Source organism: Uloborus diversus, chromosome 1 (assembly GCF_026930045.1).
Source record: "Uloborus diversus isolate 005 chromosome 1, Udiv.v.3.1, whole genome shotgun sequence".
NCBI classification, from domain to species: Eukaryota; Metazoa; Arthropoda; class Arachnida; order Araneae; family Uloboridae; genus Uloborus; species Uloborus diversus.
In genome coordinates this window covers 116,768,606-116,791,638 of record NC_072731.1, presented here as the reverse complement: position 1 = coordinate 116,791,638, position 23,033 = coordinate 116,768,606, and the positions used below count along the sequence as shown (strand labels likewise).

General features: G+C 35.8%; 1 protein-coding gene across 1 annotated transcript in view; it reads left to right on the top strand.

Moving 5' to 3' along the window:
- The window catches only part of LOC129231666 (protein Wnt-5b-like), a 186,275-nt gene that overhangs the window by 147,985 nt on the left and 15,257 nt on the right, over positions 1-23,033 (top strand). Inside the window, exon 4 of the mRNA XM_054866031.1 lies at positions 12,146-12,438. Within this exon, the coding sequence (XP_054722006.1) occupies positions 12,146-12,438 (293 nt within the window). The remainder of the gene's footprint in view (positions 1-12,145; positions 12,439-23,033) is intronic.

Below are 23,033 nucleotides of genomic sequence, written 5' to 3'. Positions count from 1 at the left end.
ATACCTGGAAGTGGTTTAAACGAAGAAAAAATTCATTATAAAGCGTAAAATACACGAATGTCCGGTATTTTTAAAACTTATTTTACGTTCCGTCGAATTAATATGTGCTTTTGCTACGTTTGACAAAAACCAATTTCTTGTTCACTTGGTAATTTGTTCTGAAACAGTTTTTCTTCTTAAAACAGAACACAGAACTTAAGAAAACTTTTCAAAGCAATGCAATCGCTACTAATAAGTTTTTCCAAAATTGATATCCAATCAAAAACTGTTTCTTCAATCCGGCAACCAGCTTATTAGTTATTCTTTATCATTATTTATGTTAAGTTATTTTAGAAGCATTTAAACTCCCTTTCAAATTATTCGTCAATTTTTGTTAGCAATTATTTTGTAGTACGTAATTTAACTTTTTCGTAAAATGTACTCCTAAGGACAGCTACTTGAGCAATACTCTTCTTTAATAGGCAAAAATACCGAAAGATTGTCATTACTTCTACTTCAGTTCATTGCAAAATAAATATGCTAGTTCGTCGTTTCTCATGACACGAGTTTTCAGTTTATTGCAGCAGAAATTCATTATAGTTATATGATCAGCGGTTATTTTTGAAAAGGGTTTTTGCATTTCAAAAAACGTCATTATTTTTTAAAAACACATTGCAAATTTCAGCTTATTTCCATCATAAATAATACAAACACAAAATTTTTACATGAAAAACACCGCCAACTCAGTCATTCCAGCCGAGGACTGCAGTTTCGTGCTTATTAGCACTTATCAGCCCGGTTTAGGAATTGACTGAGCTGGAGGTGGAAAGCCTCTTAAGGAACCCAAGAGTGCCAAACAAACTGGAAAAACCAACCAAAGTGCCAAACTTACTGAAAAAAAAATTTTTTTTTCATTCAAACATCATGAAATAGTGCTTTATTTTATTAGACGAATAACATTGCGACAACTTTCAATGGGGTCTCCAAAAACGTATTTTTTTCTGAAAGAGCATGCTTAAAAACATAGGATCTGACCGTTTTTTGGATGATTCATTTAAGTTTAATATTTTTAAAAAATTACTTAAATCGGTGCGCTTTCGTTGCTTACACTTCTGTCGTGTGACATCACAAATGATGAAATGCCATACAATGTTGCCATTCACAGAACAAAATATTTAATTCACATCTTTACTCACGTGTATTGGCAACGATATGGTTGATAGCAAGCGTAGAGCGAAATTTTAATTCGCTGCTTGATTATCATAACGTGGAAACGCAGTAGAAAGATGCGCCAAATTGCATCATTTGTGACGTCATCAAGACCACGACTTGTTTGAAAAATTGGACATTTAAAAAAATTAATTAAAAGAAACTGTAGGGAAATTGAAAGTATTTTCTCCATGTTTTTTTTTTTTTTTGCTCATTCTATCCTTTTCAATTACTAAAAGTAGTACTTTTGACTGAAGGAAGCCACCCCATTGAGGCAGCGAGAAGCTAAGGGATGTAAGTGAACTTTTAAAGTTTCGAGTAAAAAACCGTTCAAAGTTCAGATCATAGGTAGGTTTTCATTGATTTTTTTCCTTAATCTTGCTATAAAGCAGCATCTATCAGAGCTACTATCACCATATTTTGCTCCAAAACAGAGAAGGGGTTCTCCTATTTATTTATTATTATTTTTCCTAACATTTGCACTTGTTATCACGAAAATATTGTTTTGGCACTCACACACACACACATCCCTTTGCTTTTTCACTGCCTCAATTGCAGTGAAGTGACGCTGAGAAGAAATGCCGCTTGATGCAGGAGTTCTTGTAACAAAAACAAAAGTAGCGTCTAGTTGCGCTTGAAAAGTCCTAGCACCTTGAAGCTTTAAGTTTGCGAAAGAGCATGATTACTTTGACCTTCTGGATAACGATTACACTACTTGACATACCCGATTATTTCCTTCATCCGCATCATGCCGTCAAAATATTTTGAGAAGGCAAAGCCGACGACACATCACAAAGGCGCGAAGTGCTCTTTTTAACCACCAACCTCTTTATGCTGACCCGGGTAAATTTCTCAATGCCCATAAAAAATGTTGCGGCCGCAGAGAAAACACAGAACACAGGCAGAACAGGAATCTGTAAATTAGTTTTACGATCTGGTGTGTCGTAAAACTAATTACAGCAAAGATCCCGACCGTAAATTAGGGGCCAAAGCGAAAAAAGAACTGACGCCTCTAAAAATGTTTCAAGTCTGACTGATTGTTTGCCGTTCATTTTCTCTAAGCATTTGCGGAGAAAAGAGAGAGAACCGGATGCCTTTGGCTTGTCCCCGGTCTCACAGAATCTTGTTTGATGACCGAAGTCATTACAGTTTGACATTTTTAAACGGCAGAGAACGTTGTATTTTATGGTGCCGGCGTTTATTAACCGAAATTCGTTTTATGTTATGTTGTTTAGCTATACGCTATCTATCGCATGTGTACATTATTCTATCGACGATTGAAAGAGTAATCTACACTATAAAGCACTGAATCGTAGAATAAGTGGCCGACATTACATGCAATGTACCAGACAGCCCGGTTATCACATCCTGAGACTGCAGTTTCGTTCTTATTAGAACTCCTCAGTCAGGGGTAGTGAATAACCGAGCTGGAGTCAGATGTCATCTCATTAAAGCTGAGAGTGATCGGAGTGGTGATTTCAAAAATTTTAGGACACAACTTTGATAAAATTTTAGGACATTTTTAGGGCAACAAAAATAAAGTTGCTTCAACTTAAATGTAACTTATAAGGTTGGTTTTCGTAGTGGATGATAAAACGTTTCAAATTCAATCTTGAAAACTACAAAAAAAAAATGCATTCAATCTTTTATTCTTCAACACAGTGACACATTATGAAGCAGAAGTGTATACCACGTACCAGTAGGATAAATGTATGTCCAATTGCTTCATTACTTGCTTTGTTGTTGTTTCATCAAAGTGAATTACAAAGAATGATGAAGAAATATCCTTAATACGGAGGGGTTTAAAGTAAGGTGCAAAGCTCAAAATTTATTATGTACTTAACTTTTATCATATTTTTTTTATACCTTTTGCTATCTCAGAATCACCAAAAATATCCCTGTAAATTACAGATAAATCATTTAAAGATGCAAATGAATAATTTTTTTATGGCAACTTAAACTAAGAAAACCTTTGCTTTCGAAATTTTATCTTGGAGTGAATTTGGAACAAAAGCTTTGAATTGCTTCATAATAACAAATTTGTTTTCATTTTCCGTGGCGTTTTAAAAAAACAATTTACATTTTTAAGGCAAAAAATTAAGTGACTAAATTTAAAAATTATATGTGCAAGAAATAATCTAACTTCACTAAACAGAAACACAAAGCAAGCTGACTCTTTGTACTGTAAGAACAAAATAATGTTCAAACCACACACAAGAAAAGCACAATAAAAACAAATATTACTTCCTATCTGGGGACAAATCATTTAAATTTTTTTGAACCAAGTGTTTATATTTGGGTTCTAACTTAACACATTGTATTTATTTCATTTCAATTAGCTATGATACCTTTAACCCCCCCCCCCCTCTCTATCAGGGAACTGGAATTTGAGAGAAGGAGGGAATACTCTCCCTCCCTCCCTGGTTCACATATTTTTCAATTATTTTCAAAGGAGGAAAAAAAATCAAAAACATCAGATCATATTCCTTTCCCCTAACTCTTTTTCTGCAAAATTTGCTGCACAGCTGTTTTAATTTTCTTTATTATTTTATTTACAAATATATTTTTGCAGAAGAAAAATGATTGCAAGAGTTACAAAGTATAGATAAAACATACAGCTTCATATTGAGTATGTGTTTTAGTTAACTACATCCCCCATCCCCTTTTCCAGGAAAAAAACAGCAGCAGCATAGGCATATCATCATGAAAAGTTTCATTTTTTGGTTGAATTTTATTTTTAAGCGTAAGTAGGGAATGAATAATGAAAATGTTAGGAATTTTAGGACAAAACTCGAAATTTTAGGACAAAATTTGAAATTTTAGGATTTTTAGGACAATTCCTACTCCTGCTAGTAGATAAAGTGAATTTATCTCACCAGCGAGTGTCCGCAGCATGATACGGTTCGACTCGTGAATTGATGGCAAAGCTAATAATTCAATTTACGATGTTAATAAACGCCGCCACCATAAAATACGACGTTCTCTGAACCGTTTGTATATGTCAAACTGCAAGGACTTCGGTCGTCAAACAAGGTTCTGTGAGATAAATTCACTTTATTTACCAGTTTGTTGGCATTCTCAGCTTCAATGAGATGGCATCTCTCTGCCTCCAGTTCGGTTATTCACTATTCCTGACTGAGGAGTTCTAATAAGAACGAAACTGCAGTCTCTGGATATGGAACCAGGCTGTCTGGTATATTGCATGTGGTTCTGCCTTAGCCCTGACTTACGGACGGTAACTTGCTGCTAAAGTAGCGACACGTCCGCCATCTTGGGGCTTAACGATACTTTCTTCCTATGTCTTCTATGGTGAAATAGCATGTTTTGCTTCTCCATTGTGGTTTTATGTTAATTCTATGTTAATCCACAATCAAGAAGCATAATGATCAACAAGCAAAACAAAGTTATTCTTCGTTATAGTAGACGTAGGAAGAAAGCGGCATTTAGCCCCAAGATAGTGGATCTGTCGCTAATTAATCTGCGATCTAGGGCTTTAATTTGCCCCACAGACAATTTTTCCAGAACTCATCACTTTCATGGTCTATGCATCTGAATATTCTGAATTGAATATGCAGATGATTTGTATTCAATTACTAAAATTTTTTGCTTTTCGTAAACCATCTGGACAACATGCAAAAAACTGACAGCCCGGTTATCACACCCAGATGAATAAGATTTATTGAAGTAGACTTTTATAAAAGGGGGAAATAATAATTTTAACTATGGTCATCATTATTAGGGCTATTCTTTTCGAAAGAAGTTCTTCAACAGGCAATAGAATTGCGAAATAGTTTTTTTTTTCTTTAAATCAGTTCTCCGTTTTAAGTTAAGGATGGGTACACTAATGAAATTTTCCTCAGCACATGCTGAAATCTCAGTTTAAGAGTAAAAGAGTCTTCAAACTAGATAAACGTAAAAAAAACAAGACCAGTTCGTGTAGCTCCAACTCTTTTTATTCAGATAAGTGACTACGCTAGAAGGCGAAAAACCATACAATGGGAAATAAATGCAATATTGTTGTCAAGAATGCTTTAAATACAAAAGCTTCGCAGTTTAATTATACGTAATTCAATAGCAATCAGATAGGTGAAAAAGGAAATGCTTCTGCAGCAGTACCATTCCTGAATTGCCGTGCACCGGTACATGAAAGAGAGTTTTACAGAGATTATCTATGAAATGTTCGCCGAAATTCTTCATGAACATTAAATGTTTTAACAAAATGATCGCTCATATGTGTTAGAAATTAACTTTAGATAGTATATAAAGTTTAAACTCACTGCTTTACAATTGAATTATATGTAACTCACTAGCAATTAAATTCGTGAAGCAGGAAATGTTGCAGTACCGCTCCTGCAGAGCCGCGTACCGATGCAGGAAAGAGAGTTTTACAGAGATTATCCACGAAATCTTCACCGAAATTCTCGAGTAATGTTGAAAGTTTTACATAAAGATTGTTCATGTGCGTTAGAAATTGGCTTTAGACTCTATATATGTTCCGATTTTTGTGCAGCAGTTTGTATACAAATTGGCACATCAATCTGCTGTGAGAAATACCGATACTGTTTTTAACTCCAAAAATGTATACGCAAAATGAGCTGTCTGTCATTGACGCTGAGCTAAGCTTTAAGGAGACAGGGGCGGATCTAGAGGGGGGCCATGAGGGCCATGGCCCCTCCCAAAGCCTTGTGATTGTAGGAATTTTTTTAAGGAAAAAAAAAGAAAAAAATATGAGAAGATGGCAAAATTTAACACTTGTATTTTACTGAAAAAGAAGTATAGGCCTTAATTGGGAGATATCCCTATCCTCAAAACAAAACTTTTATTTCCGAAATTTTTCTCCATCTTTTACATCATTTCTTGATTCCAACTACAGACACTTGAACGATCTCTAAATGCTGCTGTTCTCAGCGTATAGCTATGGTTTACAAGATCAAAGAGAGCCTAAATTTTCGTTTTTATGGCTTTAATTTCGAAACTAGGGAGAGAACCCCCTTTTCCCATGTCCTTTCACAAATGCCTTGAAATGTAGCAAAAAAATTGCATTTTAAGTCTTTTATTTGGAAAAAATGTCAACGGAAACTAGCTTATCCAACCCTTATCACTTAACTTGCTTAAAAGCAACTTAAATGAATTTTTTTGGGACTTCAATTACAAACGAGTTTTGATAAGACCATCTCCCTCCCTAGTTTATATCGGGATAATAGCTTTAAAAGGAGGTTTTTTTTTTGAAGGAGCTCATGAATATTCCATCCCTTTCTAAAATATGTAAAAATATAGTTAAAAATCGAATTTTTAGAGCCTCAAAGGCAAAATATTTCCAGGAAGGAAGGATTCTAAGCACCTTCACACTTCCTTAAATGTAAGCAAACATTACCTAAAGGTGCATTTTTAGGCTGAACAGCTGAAGAGCTAGAAGAGCACCCCTCCTCTTCTAATTTCACAATGTATAATGACAGAATATTTTGTTTTCTAAGCTTTATTTTCAAAAAGTATTTTGGGACCAGCGCCCGAAACCTGACCTTTCTCCGTACATCATCAAAAGTAGACAAAATGCGTTTTTAGTTTCCTGATTTTCAAAAATTACTCCGAAATTTAAATTTTGAAACATTTTCGAGGGAGATTCCTAAATCCACCCCGTCACCTAATGTCTCAATGCCCGGAAAATTGAGATTTTAAAACTTCATTTTATTAACATTTCTGGGGAGTTATCAGGGCCCAATTTCCCAATAAGCAGATTAGGCAGCTGCCGAGGGCGGCAAGCTTTTCAGGGGCGGCAAATTTGCTAGTATAATACACATTTTTTGAATTAAATTGTTATTCTTAAAAGTAAAATATTAGTATTCTTTCATTTTCCACAGAGACAATTTTTTCTTGTAATTTAATAATGATTACTTTCACACATCTTATGAAAGTCAAATGTTTTTCAATACTGCATTTGCCGAATCGTCAGCAAAATTTGCCGAATAAAAATTTTTTTGGGAGATCGCTGTGATCATTTCATCGGGGCGCCTCAGAATGTGAAACGCCATCATTTCTTCATAAGTTGGACAGTTTGAATCTGGGAAACACTTTTTTACGTTTTTTTTTTTTTTTGAGTCAAGGATATTTTGCTTCTTTTCGGGGGAAGGGGGGTGGCAGATTTCAAATTTGCCTAGGGTCGGCATAGAGCTAAATTTGGCCCTGGGGAGTTGATTCAAAAATTTCGGATGGCCCCTCCCAACACAATCGGCTGGATCCACCACTGTAAGGAGAACAGTGTTATTTTGCTCTATGTTCGATAAGGTACGCGCCATTTAGTTATTTATGCTCAAGTTTGAAGTATAAGCTTTTGATAAGTTAAATCGCCAATCGCCGGCATGAAAACTCATTTTCAGACAATGTGTCTTCATTCATGTTCTTCGATGTTGCTTCCCGCGATGCCTCCAGAATCCTCTTTTACAGAAAGCTGTATTCTGTTTGCCACGTCCGTGTCTCATATGAGCCAATTATTCGATCGTTTGCGCAATCTGGCAACACATTTACTTTCCAATTCTCACGCTGCATTTCCCGCGCTCTCTATCGATAGAGATCCATCACGTGTTCATAATTCCCTCTCTGGAGTAAATTTTCGTGGGGGAGGGGGTTACTCATTAGAGTATTCTCTCTCTCTGTTTCTCTTTGATACTTTCAGAAAGAGTATTGGAAAGGAGGAGGGTGGGGGCGAGAAGGGGTCGAAGTGTGGAAATCATCATTTATCACCTCCCTCGCAAGAGGTCGTTAGTGATCATTAGAGGTCCCTAATGGGCCCTTCTTAGACAGGCTGACGTATGGGCCCCGTGACGAAATGACACACCTCTGCGAATACCCTTTGCTCCACGTGTTCCGTCTCCGCCTCCGTTTCGCGCCTACTTTTCGTAATCCGCGTTGGCAACAGTTCTGACGAAGAAAATAAGCGTTTAAGGCTGAGAATGATTGTTTTGCCGTTTGTGAGAAAGTGGATTGCGTCCGCTTTCAAGCATTTATTATCCGTTGCGAGTAAATGATTTTTTAAAGAAAAAAAAAGCATTTGTTTATGATCATTTTTTGTGCATGGCTATTTTGATATTTTACTCGTTTTTCATAAATTTTCTCCCACAGAATGACATTAAAATAAAACAGAGGACCTCTCTTTTCCCTTTTGTGTATTCGTTTTGATTTAACAGGATTTTAATGAAAAAAAAAGCCGAATGCTGCTCTTCTAAACATAACTCATGCAGGTTAACTATTTATCGGGCCAATATACAGGCAATATAGAACTTGATTCAAGTATTCTATAGAATTTGTAGAGAATGTATAAAAGAGTTTGTGTGTGAGTTGTACATAAAGTTCTCTGTTCGATTTTAAGGAAACTCTTTTTTTTTTCCCTTCATGAATGAAACCTTCCAAGTACCATACACCAAGCTATGAAAATGTGCACAAAATATGTGTATTTTAATAATAATGAATGCTGATACGATTTATAAATATATACAATCACATATTGGTAGATTATTGATGAATATCCTCAACTATAGAAAAGTTTTAATATAAGTTATTCATTATAAATTGATGACGTAGTTAATTATTAATCAGGAATGCAGTCTCTTTTCAACATTAGGCAGCTTAGAATACATCACTCGTCACTCTAACTTTAGCCTGACTGCCACAGGCACAGTCGGCCTAGTGATTTTATTTTCCTTCAGAAATGCGCGATGAAAAATGAGGCTTAAGGTGTAAAACTATGAGTTGCCAACACGGCAGAGGCGTTGATTACAGCACTGTTGATCAACAAGTTCCAGGGATGCTTATCATTTCGACGCTTACCTATACGTCAACCTGTCTTCATCTGGTTCATTAAGGATCTTTTAATGACCATTAACGATCTCTTTCATTTCAAGTGATGAACGATGGGTTACACACCTCCCCTCCCCCCTTCTTTAGGGAAACTTTTCAAATGGAAGAATTATGGCGAAAAAACAGGAAATCGTGAGGAGAAAAAAGTTTACGAGTATGTGGCTGATTTTAGTCCGTTATGGCAAGCCTTGTATTATATGAAAGAATATAAGCTTACTTAATGGTTTTTCGAAATTGGGGACATCAACATCAACTTCCATCTTATTGATTTGTTATGTTTACTACAAGCAATTTTTATCTGTTATTTTTCTGAAAATTATCTAAATTGCGAGTACAATATCAAGTCTTTTAAAAAATTTCTTTTTGGAGAATTGCACATTCAAGCAACTAATTTCATAATTGAAAATCACTTTCCACCCAGGAGATCCGTTAGTTGTTGACTAGGATTCGACATTACTGGACACCTCGATCCAGATTTCTCTTTTCTGTCAACCATACAAAGTCAAATGTGACATGCTCATACTCTAATGTGACAGCTCCTCTTCACTGTTGTGAAATCTCCATAAGAGTCTCAACGTTATTTGTCACCGTCACAGCAGGTGTGAGTGCATCATAAGGGTCGTCAAAGTGTGGTTTCATAAGGGTAAGCACGTATTTCGTCGTCATCTCGAGCGGCCTGAACTCGACATTTTTCCTATTGCAATGTACCGGAGACAGCAATTTCGTCCTTCTTATGGACTGATCTGTCCGGACGGAATAGTCAATAATGGAGCAATGGAGCTGAAGGCAGATGTCACCTCGTTGAAGTTGAGATAACCTTCCAAAACTGGCAACAAAAACTATTTTAGCACACCAGCAAGAGTCCGAAAGCAATGCTGCGGTTAAACTCGTAAAATGAAGGCAAAAGTTTTGTTGTAAGCAGTAAAAGGACGAACTGCAATTTCTGGATGTCATAACTACGTTGTCGGTATATTGCGTGCAGTTCTGCCTCAGCTTTGGCTCAAGGGCGGTAACTTACTGCTTTTTGAGTAGTCATCAATTGCTTATTGTCCTCACTTGACCATAGTTGATGCCCTATCCTTTTTTCAGAGAAACGGGGACATTTTTTCAACTTATACTGAGAATCTTTTTTATAAATCATTTTTGCGTACATTAACCTTTCTAATAATAGAATGAATTATAAAATTTCAACAAACGCTAATGCACAAAACTAAGGGTTGTCGGCTAAAAAAGTTACAGCTGAAATACAAGTATAAATTATTTTTTAACAATCAATGCTGCAGACGATAAATATTAAATGGTTCCTACGAATCTTTAAAAGTTTAACTAATGATTATTTTGATATTCAAAAAACAAACAAAAAAGAAAAAATAAATATGACGAGACTAACAGAAATTTGTTTAACATTAATAACTTTTAGAATCTCAAAGTGAGCACCTGACTGCAGTTCTTGATCGCAAAAACTTTAAATCTGTCAGAAACAAATTTAAGTTTTTTTAAATTTTTTTTTAAACCTTTAGTGTTCCTATTAGGGAACTAGTAAGTAATGTTTTTTTTTCACGCACATACATTTTTAAAACTTTTCATTTTCAGTCAGCAATGTAATTGCCCTCGTTATCAAACACCTTTGGTCGTGTGGTGTCCAAATATTCGTTCTCGGATATAAATTGGTTTCTGAGCAAAATAATTGGTGATAGCATTTTGGCTATCGGGCAAACGTTCATATTTTTGTCACATATAGGTCGGAATAAAGGGAAATCAGAAGGTGCAATTTCAGGTGGGTATGGTGGGTGAAGCAGTCCATTGATGCTATAATTACATCATTGATTATAAATGAAAAATAAACTAGTATGTTGTGGCCATCACGAAACTTCCTTCTATATTTTTCTTTTTTTTTTTTTCTGATCCCTCCCCATGCTTGACGAGGAAGCAATATTCCCAACAAAAACAAAATTACACATGCAAAAACTTGACGACCATCCCAATGTCTGAATTATTGCAAAAGCAAAGAGCGAAAATTGAAAGTTATTTTAAAAGCCTTGCTTGAATGAATTACAAATATTTTATTTGTTAACAAACATAAGATGGCAACAGTTAAAAATTTTAAATCATTGAGATAATATTTCCGATCATTTCCATACAATTAAAATCACGAGCTGAACGCAGACGACAATCTATTACGATTTATCTTTCTTATTGTTGCATTAATAAAACTATTTTTATTCGCTAAAAAATAATGATAATAAAAATAAATCAGCACCTCTTGGCGCGATTGGCGCCGAAATTGAACCAAAGCCTGTTTACATATGGATTCACATATATTCCAAATTTCAACCAGAACGTAGCATTACTTCTTGAGATAAGGCACTCACAATGGAAAAAAAGAACGGGCGATTGCGCTACCCCCTTTTTAGCTGTTGACACCAAAATAAAATCAGCTCTTATACCCACTAAGGACTACTTGCCGATAAATTTTTCTTTCATTCCGTTCATTATTTCTTGAGATATAGCAGTCACAATTGACGACAAAAAAACGTTCTATAGCTCAACCCCCGTTTGAGTTATTAACACCAAAATTGAATCAGCACCTGTTCCTGTTAATGGCAACATAAGGACCAAATTTTGTTTGATTCCGCCAATTACTTCCTGAGGAATAGCAAGCACGCGTAACTCAAAAAACGTCCCATTGCTCCACCCCCCTTGGAGGAATTCGCGCCAAAAACCAATGGGCACAAGTTCACATAGGGGCACATATGTGTACCAAATTTCGTTCGATTTCATGCGGTAGTTTTTGCTGTAGAGCGGCCACAAAAAACTGGTCACACACAGACGTGACACACACACATACACACACACATACATACACACACACATACATACACACACACATACATACACACACATACACACAGACAGACAGACATTTTCCAAAAATAGTCGAAATGGACTCAGCACACTTCAAAACGTTCGAATCCGTCAAAATTCGAAATTCGAAAATTTGCACGAATCCAATACTTTCTTCTATATATTAGATATAGAAGAAAGTAAAAATGAAGAAAAAAAAAGACATTACTTTCTGGTCTCCTAATGTTTTTTTCTTTTGCAGGAAGCAGGGAAGCTGCATTTGCGCACGCCATCTCTGCGGCAGGCGTCGTGCACACCGTGTCTCGGGGCTGCCGCGACGGCCAGCTGGCCAACTGCGGCTGCAGCCAGACGGCCAGGCCGCGGACCCTCCGGAGAGACTGGATCTGGGGCGGATGCGGGGACAACGTGGAGTACGGATACCGCTTCACCGAGGGGTTCGTTGACGTGCGAGAGCGCGAACTCAACCACCCACGTGGTACTAGGGCCCAAGCCAGGAAGCTCATGAACCTGCACAACAACGAGGCTGGAAGAAGGGTTTGTATTTATTAGTTAACTTTGTCAACAATCACGTTTGCTTATTGTTTTCACTTGACCGTCGAATAGTGTCCTACCTTTTCGAGCTCCACTCGATTCCGCGCGCGGGTGCTCCTCCTAGACGGCAGCAGGGGTGGAATTCTCTGGCTCTTCGTCCATGTCCCCCGAAATCGCCTTTATTTAAATTTTTACCCTACCGAATTTACACACTCCTCTTTAGACAAAAACGGCGTCCAGCACACTGGCACATAACTTCTAGCATTCAGCCCCTGGCATTCATTTGAATTTTGACATCTTGAATCCTATTTATCTTTTTCGCAATACTGATTGGAAGGAGCCATTTGTAGAAACGAGAAACCCCGAGAAGCCAGGTCCTATCGCAATTTGTAATTGCAAAAAACATAATTTGATTTCAAGATGTCAGAATTCTAATTCTTCTTGATCCTAATTTAGCTCACCCCAAGATAAATGATGAACTGCTTCTTCTGGTGTTAGGACCCAAACCAGGAAGTTAATTAACATGTAAAATAACGCACGAGGGTGGCCGGAGGGTTTGTATAAATTAGTTAACGTTTTCTTGATCTCTGCTATATCGCACCTTTGGTTCTAAGACCTAACCCAGGAAACCCTGGTATATGCACAATAATGATGCAGAACCGAGGATTTGTCCAAATAAGTTAACTTTTGCATGATCCTAATTTGGATCATGCAAAAGGATGGCAATGCAATTGGATGCTAAGCAGCGCCTCTGAACGGCGGATCGAACCGAATATAAATAGACGGCTGTAGTGAGGCGTGTATGATTATCGGTGGTTTTTGCTAGAGTAAACGTTAACTGAATTTTTACTATGACTCTTCGACGAAAGAAAGCGAAATTTGAGCAAATTTCGGAGTTTGAACGGGGCAGAATCGTCGGCCTTCGTGAAGCTGGATTGTCTTATCGTGCAGTAGCCGCTCGTGTGCAGCGTAACAGCAGCACATTCATGCGTGTTTGGAAGCAGTGGACGGACGAGGGTCGGACAGCTCGGAAATCCGGTAGTGGACCCCGAAACGTGACGTCAGCTCGCGATGACAGACACCTGGTGCGTATGGTGCTGACGGACCGCACAGCTTCTTCTAGACAATTAGCAGCAAATTGATCAACAGCTACAGGTGTTTCAGTGTGTGCTTTATCAATTCGGAGACGTCTGCTGCAGCGTGGGCTGCACGTAAGGATTCCTCTCACGCAAAACCATCGCCGCCGTGATAACAATGGGCCAATGTGCATAGGAGCTGGCGTGCTGATTGACAACAGGTCGTCTTTTCTGACGAATTCCGCTTCAATTTGTGGCACCATGATGGCCGAATTTGTGTCAGGAGCTATGGTGAACGGCACATTTCGGAGTGCATTACCAAACGCCACACTGGACGAACACCCGGAGTTATGGTCTGGACTGCCATAGCATATCATAAACGATCACAATTGCTACGAATTGTGGGCAATTTGAACAGCACCCGATACATAAACGAAGTTTTACAGCCCAAGCTATTCCTTTCCTGCAAGGATTGCCAGGGGCTGTATTCCAGCAGGCTAATGCCCGTCCACATGTCACCAGGACTGTCAAATCCTACCTTGATTAGCAGCTTGTACAGCTTCTTCCTTGGCCTGCATATTCCCCGGATATGTCACCGATTGAACATGTGTGAGATTTCGTTGGGCAGCGTCTCGCTCGTGATCCTCGTCCGTTGTTTCGACAGACGAACTTTGGTTGCTAATTAGTTAATTTTTCCCAAGACCCTAATTTATCTCACACTAAATTACTCTACTAAATCACCCCTATGGTAATCCCAATCAGGAATTTCTCGAACCTTGTACAATAACAAGACTGAAAAGGGGGGAGGGGTTGTATAAGTCAACTTTTTCATGACTATTTTATCTCACCCTATATGTCTTTGCTGTGGTCTGTATGCGAAGAATCCCTATTCTGCTTAAACCACATGAATTGGCAGGTACAGGTGGTCTTGAAGAGGGATCTAATCACATTTGAGCTTCTGAATCTGTTTCTTTGTAATTCAAATTTAGAGTAGAAAAACATCAAAACAGCGCAGTGAAATATCACGCAATAATAAGACGAAATTAAAGAATATTCCGTTCATTCCAATACCATAACTACACAATGTAAAGAAATAAAGTTACGAATTTGGCGTTGATACTAATACAAAATCATGCAATACCGAAACAAAAATGAAGGAATGTTAAAAAATGCAAACGTTTAATTTTGTGTTAAACGAGTAAAAAACCATATGATTTAAATAAACAACGTAATTAGAAAAGACATTCGCTAAAATATTGCATACACGTGTCTTTTAGAGCCCTTCTATGTAATATTTCTGCAAAGTTTTTTACTTCCATTTTTTTTCTTTTTGTTTATATCATTTGTTGTTTGCAGGAAAAGATTGTTTCTCGGGCGAACTCTTAAACTCTTAAGGAATCCTCTGCCAACTTCAAGTTTTTAACGCATCTCTTCTATTACACCCAAATCAGTTTTCGTGCGGTAGATAGGGATCACATAAAAAAAAATCGCATAGAAAGCAGTCGCCCAAAATTACACTATTAAGCGCTCGTTTTAAAGATAGATTAGTCAATTGAGTCACCTTTTTTGTGAAATGTTCATACACCGCACAAAAAAAAAAAAAAAAAAAAAAAAAAAAAAAAAAAAAAAAAAAAAAATTGCACGAAAAAAGACCGCTCAAAAACAGGTTCGAGTGTAGTTTCCTTTATTTTCCCTTTTATTGCAGGGTAGGTCGATCGCAGATAGAAATGCACAAATGCAAAATAAGGGATGCCACCACGATTTTAGCCTACTTTCCCAGCAAAAGTCACAGAAAGAAGAAAAAAGCATGAAAGACGACTTAATGCATCTTAAAAATATCGTGAAAAAAAAAAAAAATCAAAAATATGTAAAATAATTGAATTTATGTCGAAAAATCAAAAAATTGGAAAGTAGAGTATTGAGATATGGGAAAATGTCTGTCGGTCTGTCTGTCCCCCTTATTAACTTTTCACTGATTAGTCCGATTCGAACCAACTTTTTTTTTGTTCAAATGATCTCGGCGAGGACGCCTCATTCCCATATTTCATTTTTTGATTTGAACAATTTTTCGTTCAATTTTAAACAGTTCAAAAAAAACTTAACATTAGCACCTACGGGAAAATTCAAGGCGAATATAAATCCCGAACTTTGTAGCGAATTTAATTCAAACAAACTTTGTAAGAAAAGTTTTTGAAGAAGAGCATGCATTGAAAATATCTTTTTAATTTGAACAATTTTCCGTTCAATTTTGAACAATTCAAATCCTCTAACATGAGCACCTAAGGCGAAACTAAAATTCACCATAGATCCTGAACGGCGGATTAATCTTATACATATAAAATCTGAGTATCTATCTATCTATCTATCTATCTATCTATGTCCAAGCTTCTTCTCCCGAACGACAGTGAACTGACCATCGAACCAGGTATCGATGGATTCGTCATCTTCCCGTCTTCATGTTTGGCTATTTAACATAATCCTCCGATAATAATTAGCGGAGATATCAATTAAAAATTATTAATTATGACTCTTAGATTTCAAAATAAAATCCATATTTTTCGAAGGCTTTCCTCCATTCAAATTATTATTCAGTGCTTCAACTCAACTTTCCGGATGAACGCTTTTATTAAAATTTACAGCGTGAAGAAAATCATTGAGATGAAAGATCTGTTGCCATTTCTTTTTCTCGAATATGAACAGGTAAAATTCTTCTTTTTGTTTTGAGGCTTTTCCTGTAATCAGGGTGTTTAAGTTGTTTACTTTTCGATTATTTTGCTGTTTTTTTTTTTTTGTTCAAGCCTGATTCGCAACTCCAACGAACTATAGGGGGCACTGAAGTCACTGTCTAATGGCGGAATTGAAAACTAAAACAAACGCACATGGTAACGAAGAAAATGCTAAAAGTGTTGTGATTTTTGTTCGTACGTATGATTGTTCCGCTTTATTCTTTTTAAATTAATTTTCAAAGTCTTGTTGATATTCTGACCCACGTAGAAAGAAATGAGAATTCAAGAAGCATTACTAAACGTCAAACATTAATGCAAAGTACGTAGTTCGTAGTTCTAAGCAGCCATTTTCACGATGTTGAATTCGATATTTATCAATTCTTGATAAAACTAAATAATAATTGTGGCCTGACAAGAATAACAATTAATGCTAGAAAATTTAATATGACATTACAAATTATTACCAAAAGAAGATGATACTTCTTTGCTTTGCTTTGGCTAGAGCTTGTTTTCCATTTGTAGCTGAGTTATTTCTCTTGAATTCCCGAATCGGTTAATTTAAAAATTTTCTGTTTCGATTTTTCTAATTTCTGAGTTACGATTTAATTGTGTCATGTTATGCAAATCATCAACAAAATTCTCACGGATATATGGTGGTAGTTTTCTTTTCAGTTGATTGACAATTATTTCTTTTTACTTATCGAATTCTGTAATCTTACTACCATTTTATTCCACTCATGATAAAAATTGAAAATGGTTTAACTAAAAACGCGAAATCTCGCCAAGGCTACTTTGCTCGCACAATGCCAAAATTATAACCCTAAACAAATTTGGCGATACCTTTCAGCTGAGAATAAAAGGAATAAAGTAAATTCTTTCTCGGTTATTCATTTTGTTCTACGATAATATATTCAAGAAAATATTTTGCATACTGTCCATTCCAACTAAATGCTGCTGTAAAATATGGTAAGTTTAATTAATTTAAGATTAAAAAAAACTCCCATATTCTTACAAATTCATACAAAACAATAAAATTTTTTACCTTGTAGAACGCTATCCAAGTTTGTTAATCCAGAATTTTCGCTTTCACCTATTATTAAGGAAATAATGAAAACTAACATTATTTTGAGGAGCTCGAGAATACTACTAAGCGACGAATTAATTTCTGTAGCTGAAAGCAAACTAAGACACATCGATTGCGTTAATAAATACTCAGAACAAACTGCCTGTGTTTACGTCAACAGACACACATGGAACGCAACGTGGCAAAGTTTTAGGTGCATTCGCAGTTTTATAAATCACCGCAAGGTAGCGTATTCGAGCGCTGGAGTTCCGAATTGTTAAATACGCGTCACATGACATAACTTTCATTTTCGAGGAGGACCGTGCACGTCGTAAAGTAAATGAGTGATTTACAAGTTATTTGAGTTCTTTGAGGGTTTGTACCTGGAAAACGGATTGATGTAATTCTTGTACGACCATGTGGATAGAATCCATCCAAATATTTATCTGAGTGGTATGTTGCATTAATAAACACCCGGGCAACGCCGGGTAGTAGACTATTTTATGTAAAAAGCGGATTGTTATTGTGCATAAATATTTCCGATATAGTCTATCAGATGTAATTCAGTTTAACGTGAGTAAAGATTATAGTTGATAATGCATATATTTTCCCCTTTTGTGCTGACTGAAAATGTACTCATAACTTGTATCATTGATAACGATTATTAACGTTGATGAGGTGTTTTGGCAAAAATATGTTTTACTGGTGTTTTGCAAACCTTGCTTTACGCGCATTTATTTATTCCTTAACGCGTTAGAAACTAGTGTCAATGTACTACAAAAGCATCAACTGGACTGCTCTTACATTTTTTAGGTAGCCCGTGCAACGCCGGGCACGCAGCTAGTTTCAAATAAATTTTGTTGGAAATAGCTCTTGATGACTAACTTCTGATTCCGACTCCTAGAATTTTAGAGCAGTTGCTTTGATTCTGACTCCTGTACGCGAAAATTAGTCGAACTCCGACTTCACAACACCGATTCCGACTCCGTAGCTATGGCAAAAATTTAGACACGGAGGGAAGATGACTGATTTCGACTCTTGAAAAATTTAAGTCTTCGACTCCTTTATCCCAAATTAAGTCCTACTCCGATCCGCCAACAGTGGCACAGTTGCGGACTTGAAGGAAAAATGACCGTTTCCTACTCCCGAATATGACTTTTTTTACCCCAAAATAAGATTGACTTCGACTCCACAGCCATGGTTTTTACTTTGAAATAATTATTGTTGATATGAATTGTTTTCATTTTCCCGCTAAAGTTTAAATTTATGTGTTCAGTGTTTGGTGGAGAAATTCGAAGTTCTTAATATTTCTATATATTTCCTTGTATATGTCCTATATAAATCCTTGCGCAGACGATTTTTTTTTCGGTAATGAAAATTATTCCTTTAAGTCGGCATTTTTTGGGTTTTTTTTTTATTTTGAAAGTACATTTAATTATTTGTTTAATTATTTTTTGACAACACGGGAAAAACAAGCGATTTTTTTCACATCATTTTAATGGGTCTTATTTTGCATTTTTTTTTTTTTGTTTTTGTTTTTTGGTAAGCGTTTAAATATTTTTTTTTGATATTAAAAAATATATTAGCTGCTATGTTTGAAAGGTGCTACTACTTTATTCGTTCGTTTAGTTATTTTTTAACCATCTGTTTCTTTAGATGAGCAAGGCTTATTTTATTTCTATAAATCAGGTTAATTTTTAAAAAAAATACATTTGGGATAATTTGCCATTTTAGCTAATTTTGAGAATATTGATCAGATACTAGAAAGTTGATATTTGTATAGGGGAAAGTAGGCTCGTTTAGTTCTAGATGGAACTTCTTGTTTCTGTTTGAATCCTAATCTACCTCTTTTTCTTGAAACTAAAAAGCATTCTGCTAAATATCTTATTTATTCCATGGGGCCTAGTGATTAGGGTCGCTGTCTCTTATCCAGAAGACCCGAGCTCGATCCCCATCAAGAAAAATTGCAACCACTTCTCCCACACCACAAGGCAATTTCAAGACTTCAGGCTAAAATATGGAGAGTTGTTCTGGAAATGAAACTCCATTCCCATATTTTATTTTCTTGAATTAATCAGTTTTTTGTTTTACTTAACAAAAAATTATTCACGCTTGAATTTGGGCGACATCCTGCGCAAAAATCAGGGAATAATCTGTAAATTTCACAAATTAGTTTCACTTGCTATGTGCAATTATTTTAATGATTTTCGTAAAAGTAGGGTCACACGGGGGAATTATGGGTCACTCTCTTTCCAGGGTAAATAATGGTCACCAACTTTTTACTGTTAAATAATGTTTTTGCTAAAAAACTAAATTATGCTAAGCCATCCTTATACATTCAATTTTCCTATACTAAGGTCAAAAACAATGCAACAGTAAAGTAAATTAGAGAGAAAAAACAGTTTTCATACTTCTATAAAAACATCTTCAAAATTCATCCTCTGCCTCGGAAAATCATGATTTTTTTTCAAGATTCGTGTTGGTGAAACACTGTGGAATAATTTTGTTGGTGCTGTTTTCGAATAGCAAAGGGTCTAAGCTTTTCATACCTACATACATTTTTTCTTCTTTTTAAAAATAATTAGTACTAAAGTAGACTGATTTATAGCACTGGTTTGGTGGGGTAATTCTGGGTCAGTATATTTTTTGATATTTTAGATGTTTTTCTTATTTATTTCTACATGAATAATATAAGTATTAACTTCAACTTATTTTTTTCTATGCCAAACTCTCTCTTAAAAAGAAATTTCAACGCGCCAAGTGTAATATTAGATATTTTATCATCTTCAATTGTTGCTTAAGTATCATGCCCTTTTGGCTAGCAAATCAATTTCAGCTTTGAAAATAATTTATGTCAGCGTGCAATTATGGCACACATCAAGAAGCAAATAAAGCAACAAATTAATGCCAACCACTTTAGTACCAAGTAAGGAGACAAATTTAATACTTATAACAAATCCAACTCGCTTGTCTATCTTGTAACTGCATGAGAAATCGAATTCACAAATGTAGTCGATGAAAAAAACTCAGCTTGCAAAAAATAAATAAATAAATAAATAAAAGTATCTCAAGCTGATATAGACTGTTTAGATGCAAAATGAGCTTTTTTTGGAATTGTTTATGACAACGACAAAAAGAGGGAAGAATTTGCAATAACACAATTGCAAAAATAATCCTGTTTTAAAAATGTTAAAAGATGGTGCTATAACCGAATTCATTCTGTACTTGAAAATCAGATATACTTTGTTGTGTATGATGATAAGCAACATATTCTACAATGGGAAAGTAACTTAAATTTTGGACAAAGAAAAAACAGAAATCAATTTTCTGGAACAAGGTGTCGGAAACTTGAGTTTGTTCAAAGGAGACATTTCTAGAAGTAATTTGAAATAAGCGCATTTTTTTTCAGTCTAGTTAACACTCCGTCGGGCGCAACTGATCTATTAGGCACACCTCGAATTCTTTAGTTAGCCACGCCTCCTCAATAGCATGGAAAAATGTATATTCATTTTCTCAAACTTATGTTACATTCGAAAATCATGAAAAACTGTTTTATTTCTCTTCTTTGGTGTTTGTAGTTGACAATTTTTTCGTAAGAAAATGTAAACATGCATAGAAAAGATCAGTAGATTCAAAGTGTGCTTCCCAGGCTCAATGCGCCCGATCGTGTTCTACAACATATTGCGCCCGACGGAGTGTTAATTGAAATTGGAAAAAAAAATCCCTGCAGTCGATAGAAACATGAATGATGAAGGTAGCATACAACTATTTATGAAATTTCTTCATCGAATTGTGGGCTAAGAGCAATAGCCAATAGTAGTCGACGAGTAAGAGTAACATCAAATTATTTCAATTATAATGTGTTATTCCATAAACATAAAACTTTTTGTCATTAAAAAGTCTCTTAGTGGGCTAACAAATGATAATTTATAACAATTAATTACTTTTGACATGGATTACTTTAAAAAAAGTGGGTGACCCATATTTGCCCCATGTGTGACCCATAATTGCCCCGATCCGGGGTACTTCCTGGTCATTCATTTAATTTAAATAAAATAAATAATAATGTAATTTTAGGTAAAGAGATTATTTTAATGATTTCTTTCTAAATTGTGTAAGCTTACTCCATGCTAAATTAAATCATTTTATCTTTTATACTTAAGAAAATATTAAGATGTTATAATATTTTGACCCATAATTGCCCCGTCTGACCCTACCACTTATATTCACGAATATATGAGCTACTTACTCATTTCCTTCGTACCTTTTTTGGCTACAGGAGAGGAAGATGAACTTTCAGATCAGCTTGGAAGCAGGGTAAATTGCATTTTGGTGGAGTAATTTGGGGTTTTGAAACAGGTCCAAATAACACTTTTAAATGTTAACACGTATTGTTAAACATTATTTCTTGCAAAGTGCGTAAATTAGCAATATGTGTTACACACGCACACACATATTCTCATCAGAAATTGCTCATAGTTTGAGAAACTAAGAAACGATTTTAATTTTAATTAACCTCAGTCAAAAACGTCTAATAAGTCTGATGGATTTGACCTGGTGAACCGTGAATTTGCAAGTACAAAACAAAATACTTATTTTGTACTCAGTCAATCGTAAACTTTAAAACAAATCCTGATTGAGAAATATTTTGTCATTAACAACAAATTCTGATGAAACTTAACGCTAGAAATAACTCGAAATTAAACAGCTGAATTTACTGTATTCCGGATTTTGCACGAGTTATCAGGACAAAAAAAGAAGTAAGTCAACCACAAATTACGCAACAAATCCCTGCTGAGCTTTCCCACATCAAATCCAACCCTCAAGACAATAATAACCCTTAATCCGATACTTTACGATACTAGTCGTGCGATATGCGACAGTTTATCCGAGAAAAGCCGAATGTTTATGGCATGGCCCTAGCACGGTGCATAGGGTACTCCGTGAGATTTTTTTTTCTTTCCAACATTCTGTACTTCTCCATGCAATCGGTAACTTTCCGGTTGTGTTCAGAGTATACCATTTTGGAACGTGATTGGAATGATCTTGGATGATAGTTGCACCACCAACAGGGTGTTTAAAAATTACGAGCGTGTAAATTAATCTTGCCCAAGACTGCGGTGCAACAATTTGTTACGGAATTCAGAGTAAATAAACAAAAAGGAAACTTTTTTTTCAAGAGAGACAGAGAGGAAGATATTTTTTTCTTTTAATTCCTTGAGGTCTGGAAGATAACGAGCTCTTGTACTGAACCACGAGACTTAGAAAAAAAAAAAAAAAAACTGCTGTCTATAAGACTCCACCCTAAAAGTGTTACTTTCTTCTCTTCTGTTTCAATTTAATTACTGCTACCATATTTCAGGGGTAACAATTGCTTCATTGTACTTGGCTTCAACAGCAAAAGTCAGCCACATTTTATTGAGATATTAGTGGTACCCGCACGGCTTCGCCCGTAGTAGAAAATTAAAAGGTCATTTAATTAGCCTGTATATTTGCAAATAATGGATGATGAATTTCTCTCCAATTTGCTGTGTTCATTTGGTCGCTCATATTACTGTTCCACGTTATGACAATTTGGTAATTAACTCGTCCACGTTGTGATAATTTACGCGATAAAATGTTCTTAAAATTGGAATAAAAAAATAACAAAATCGAATTTTCAATCGCTTCGAGGTGCTCACCCCTATGCTACGAACTAATTCTGTGCTAAACTTCATGAAAATCGGCCGTACG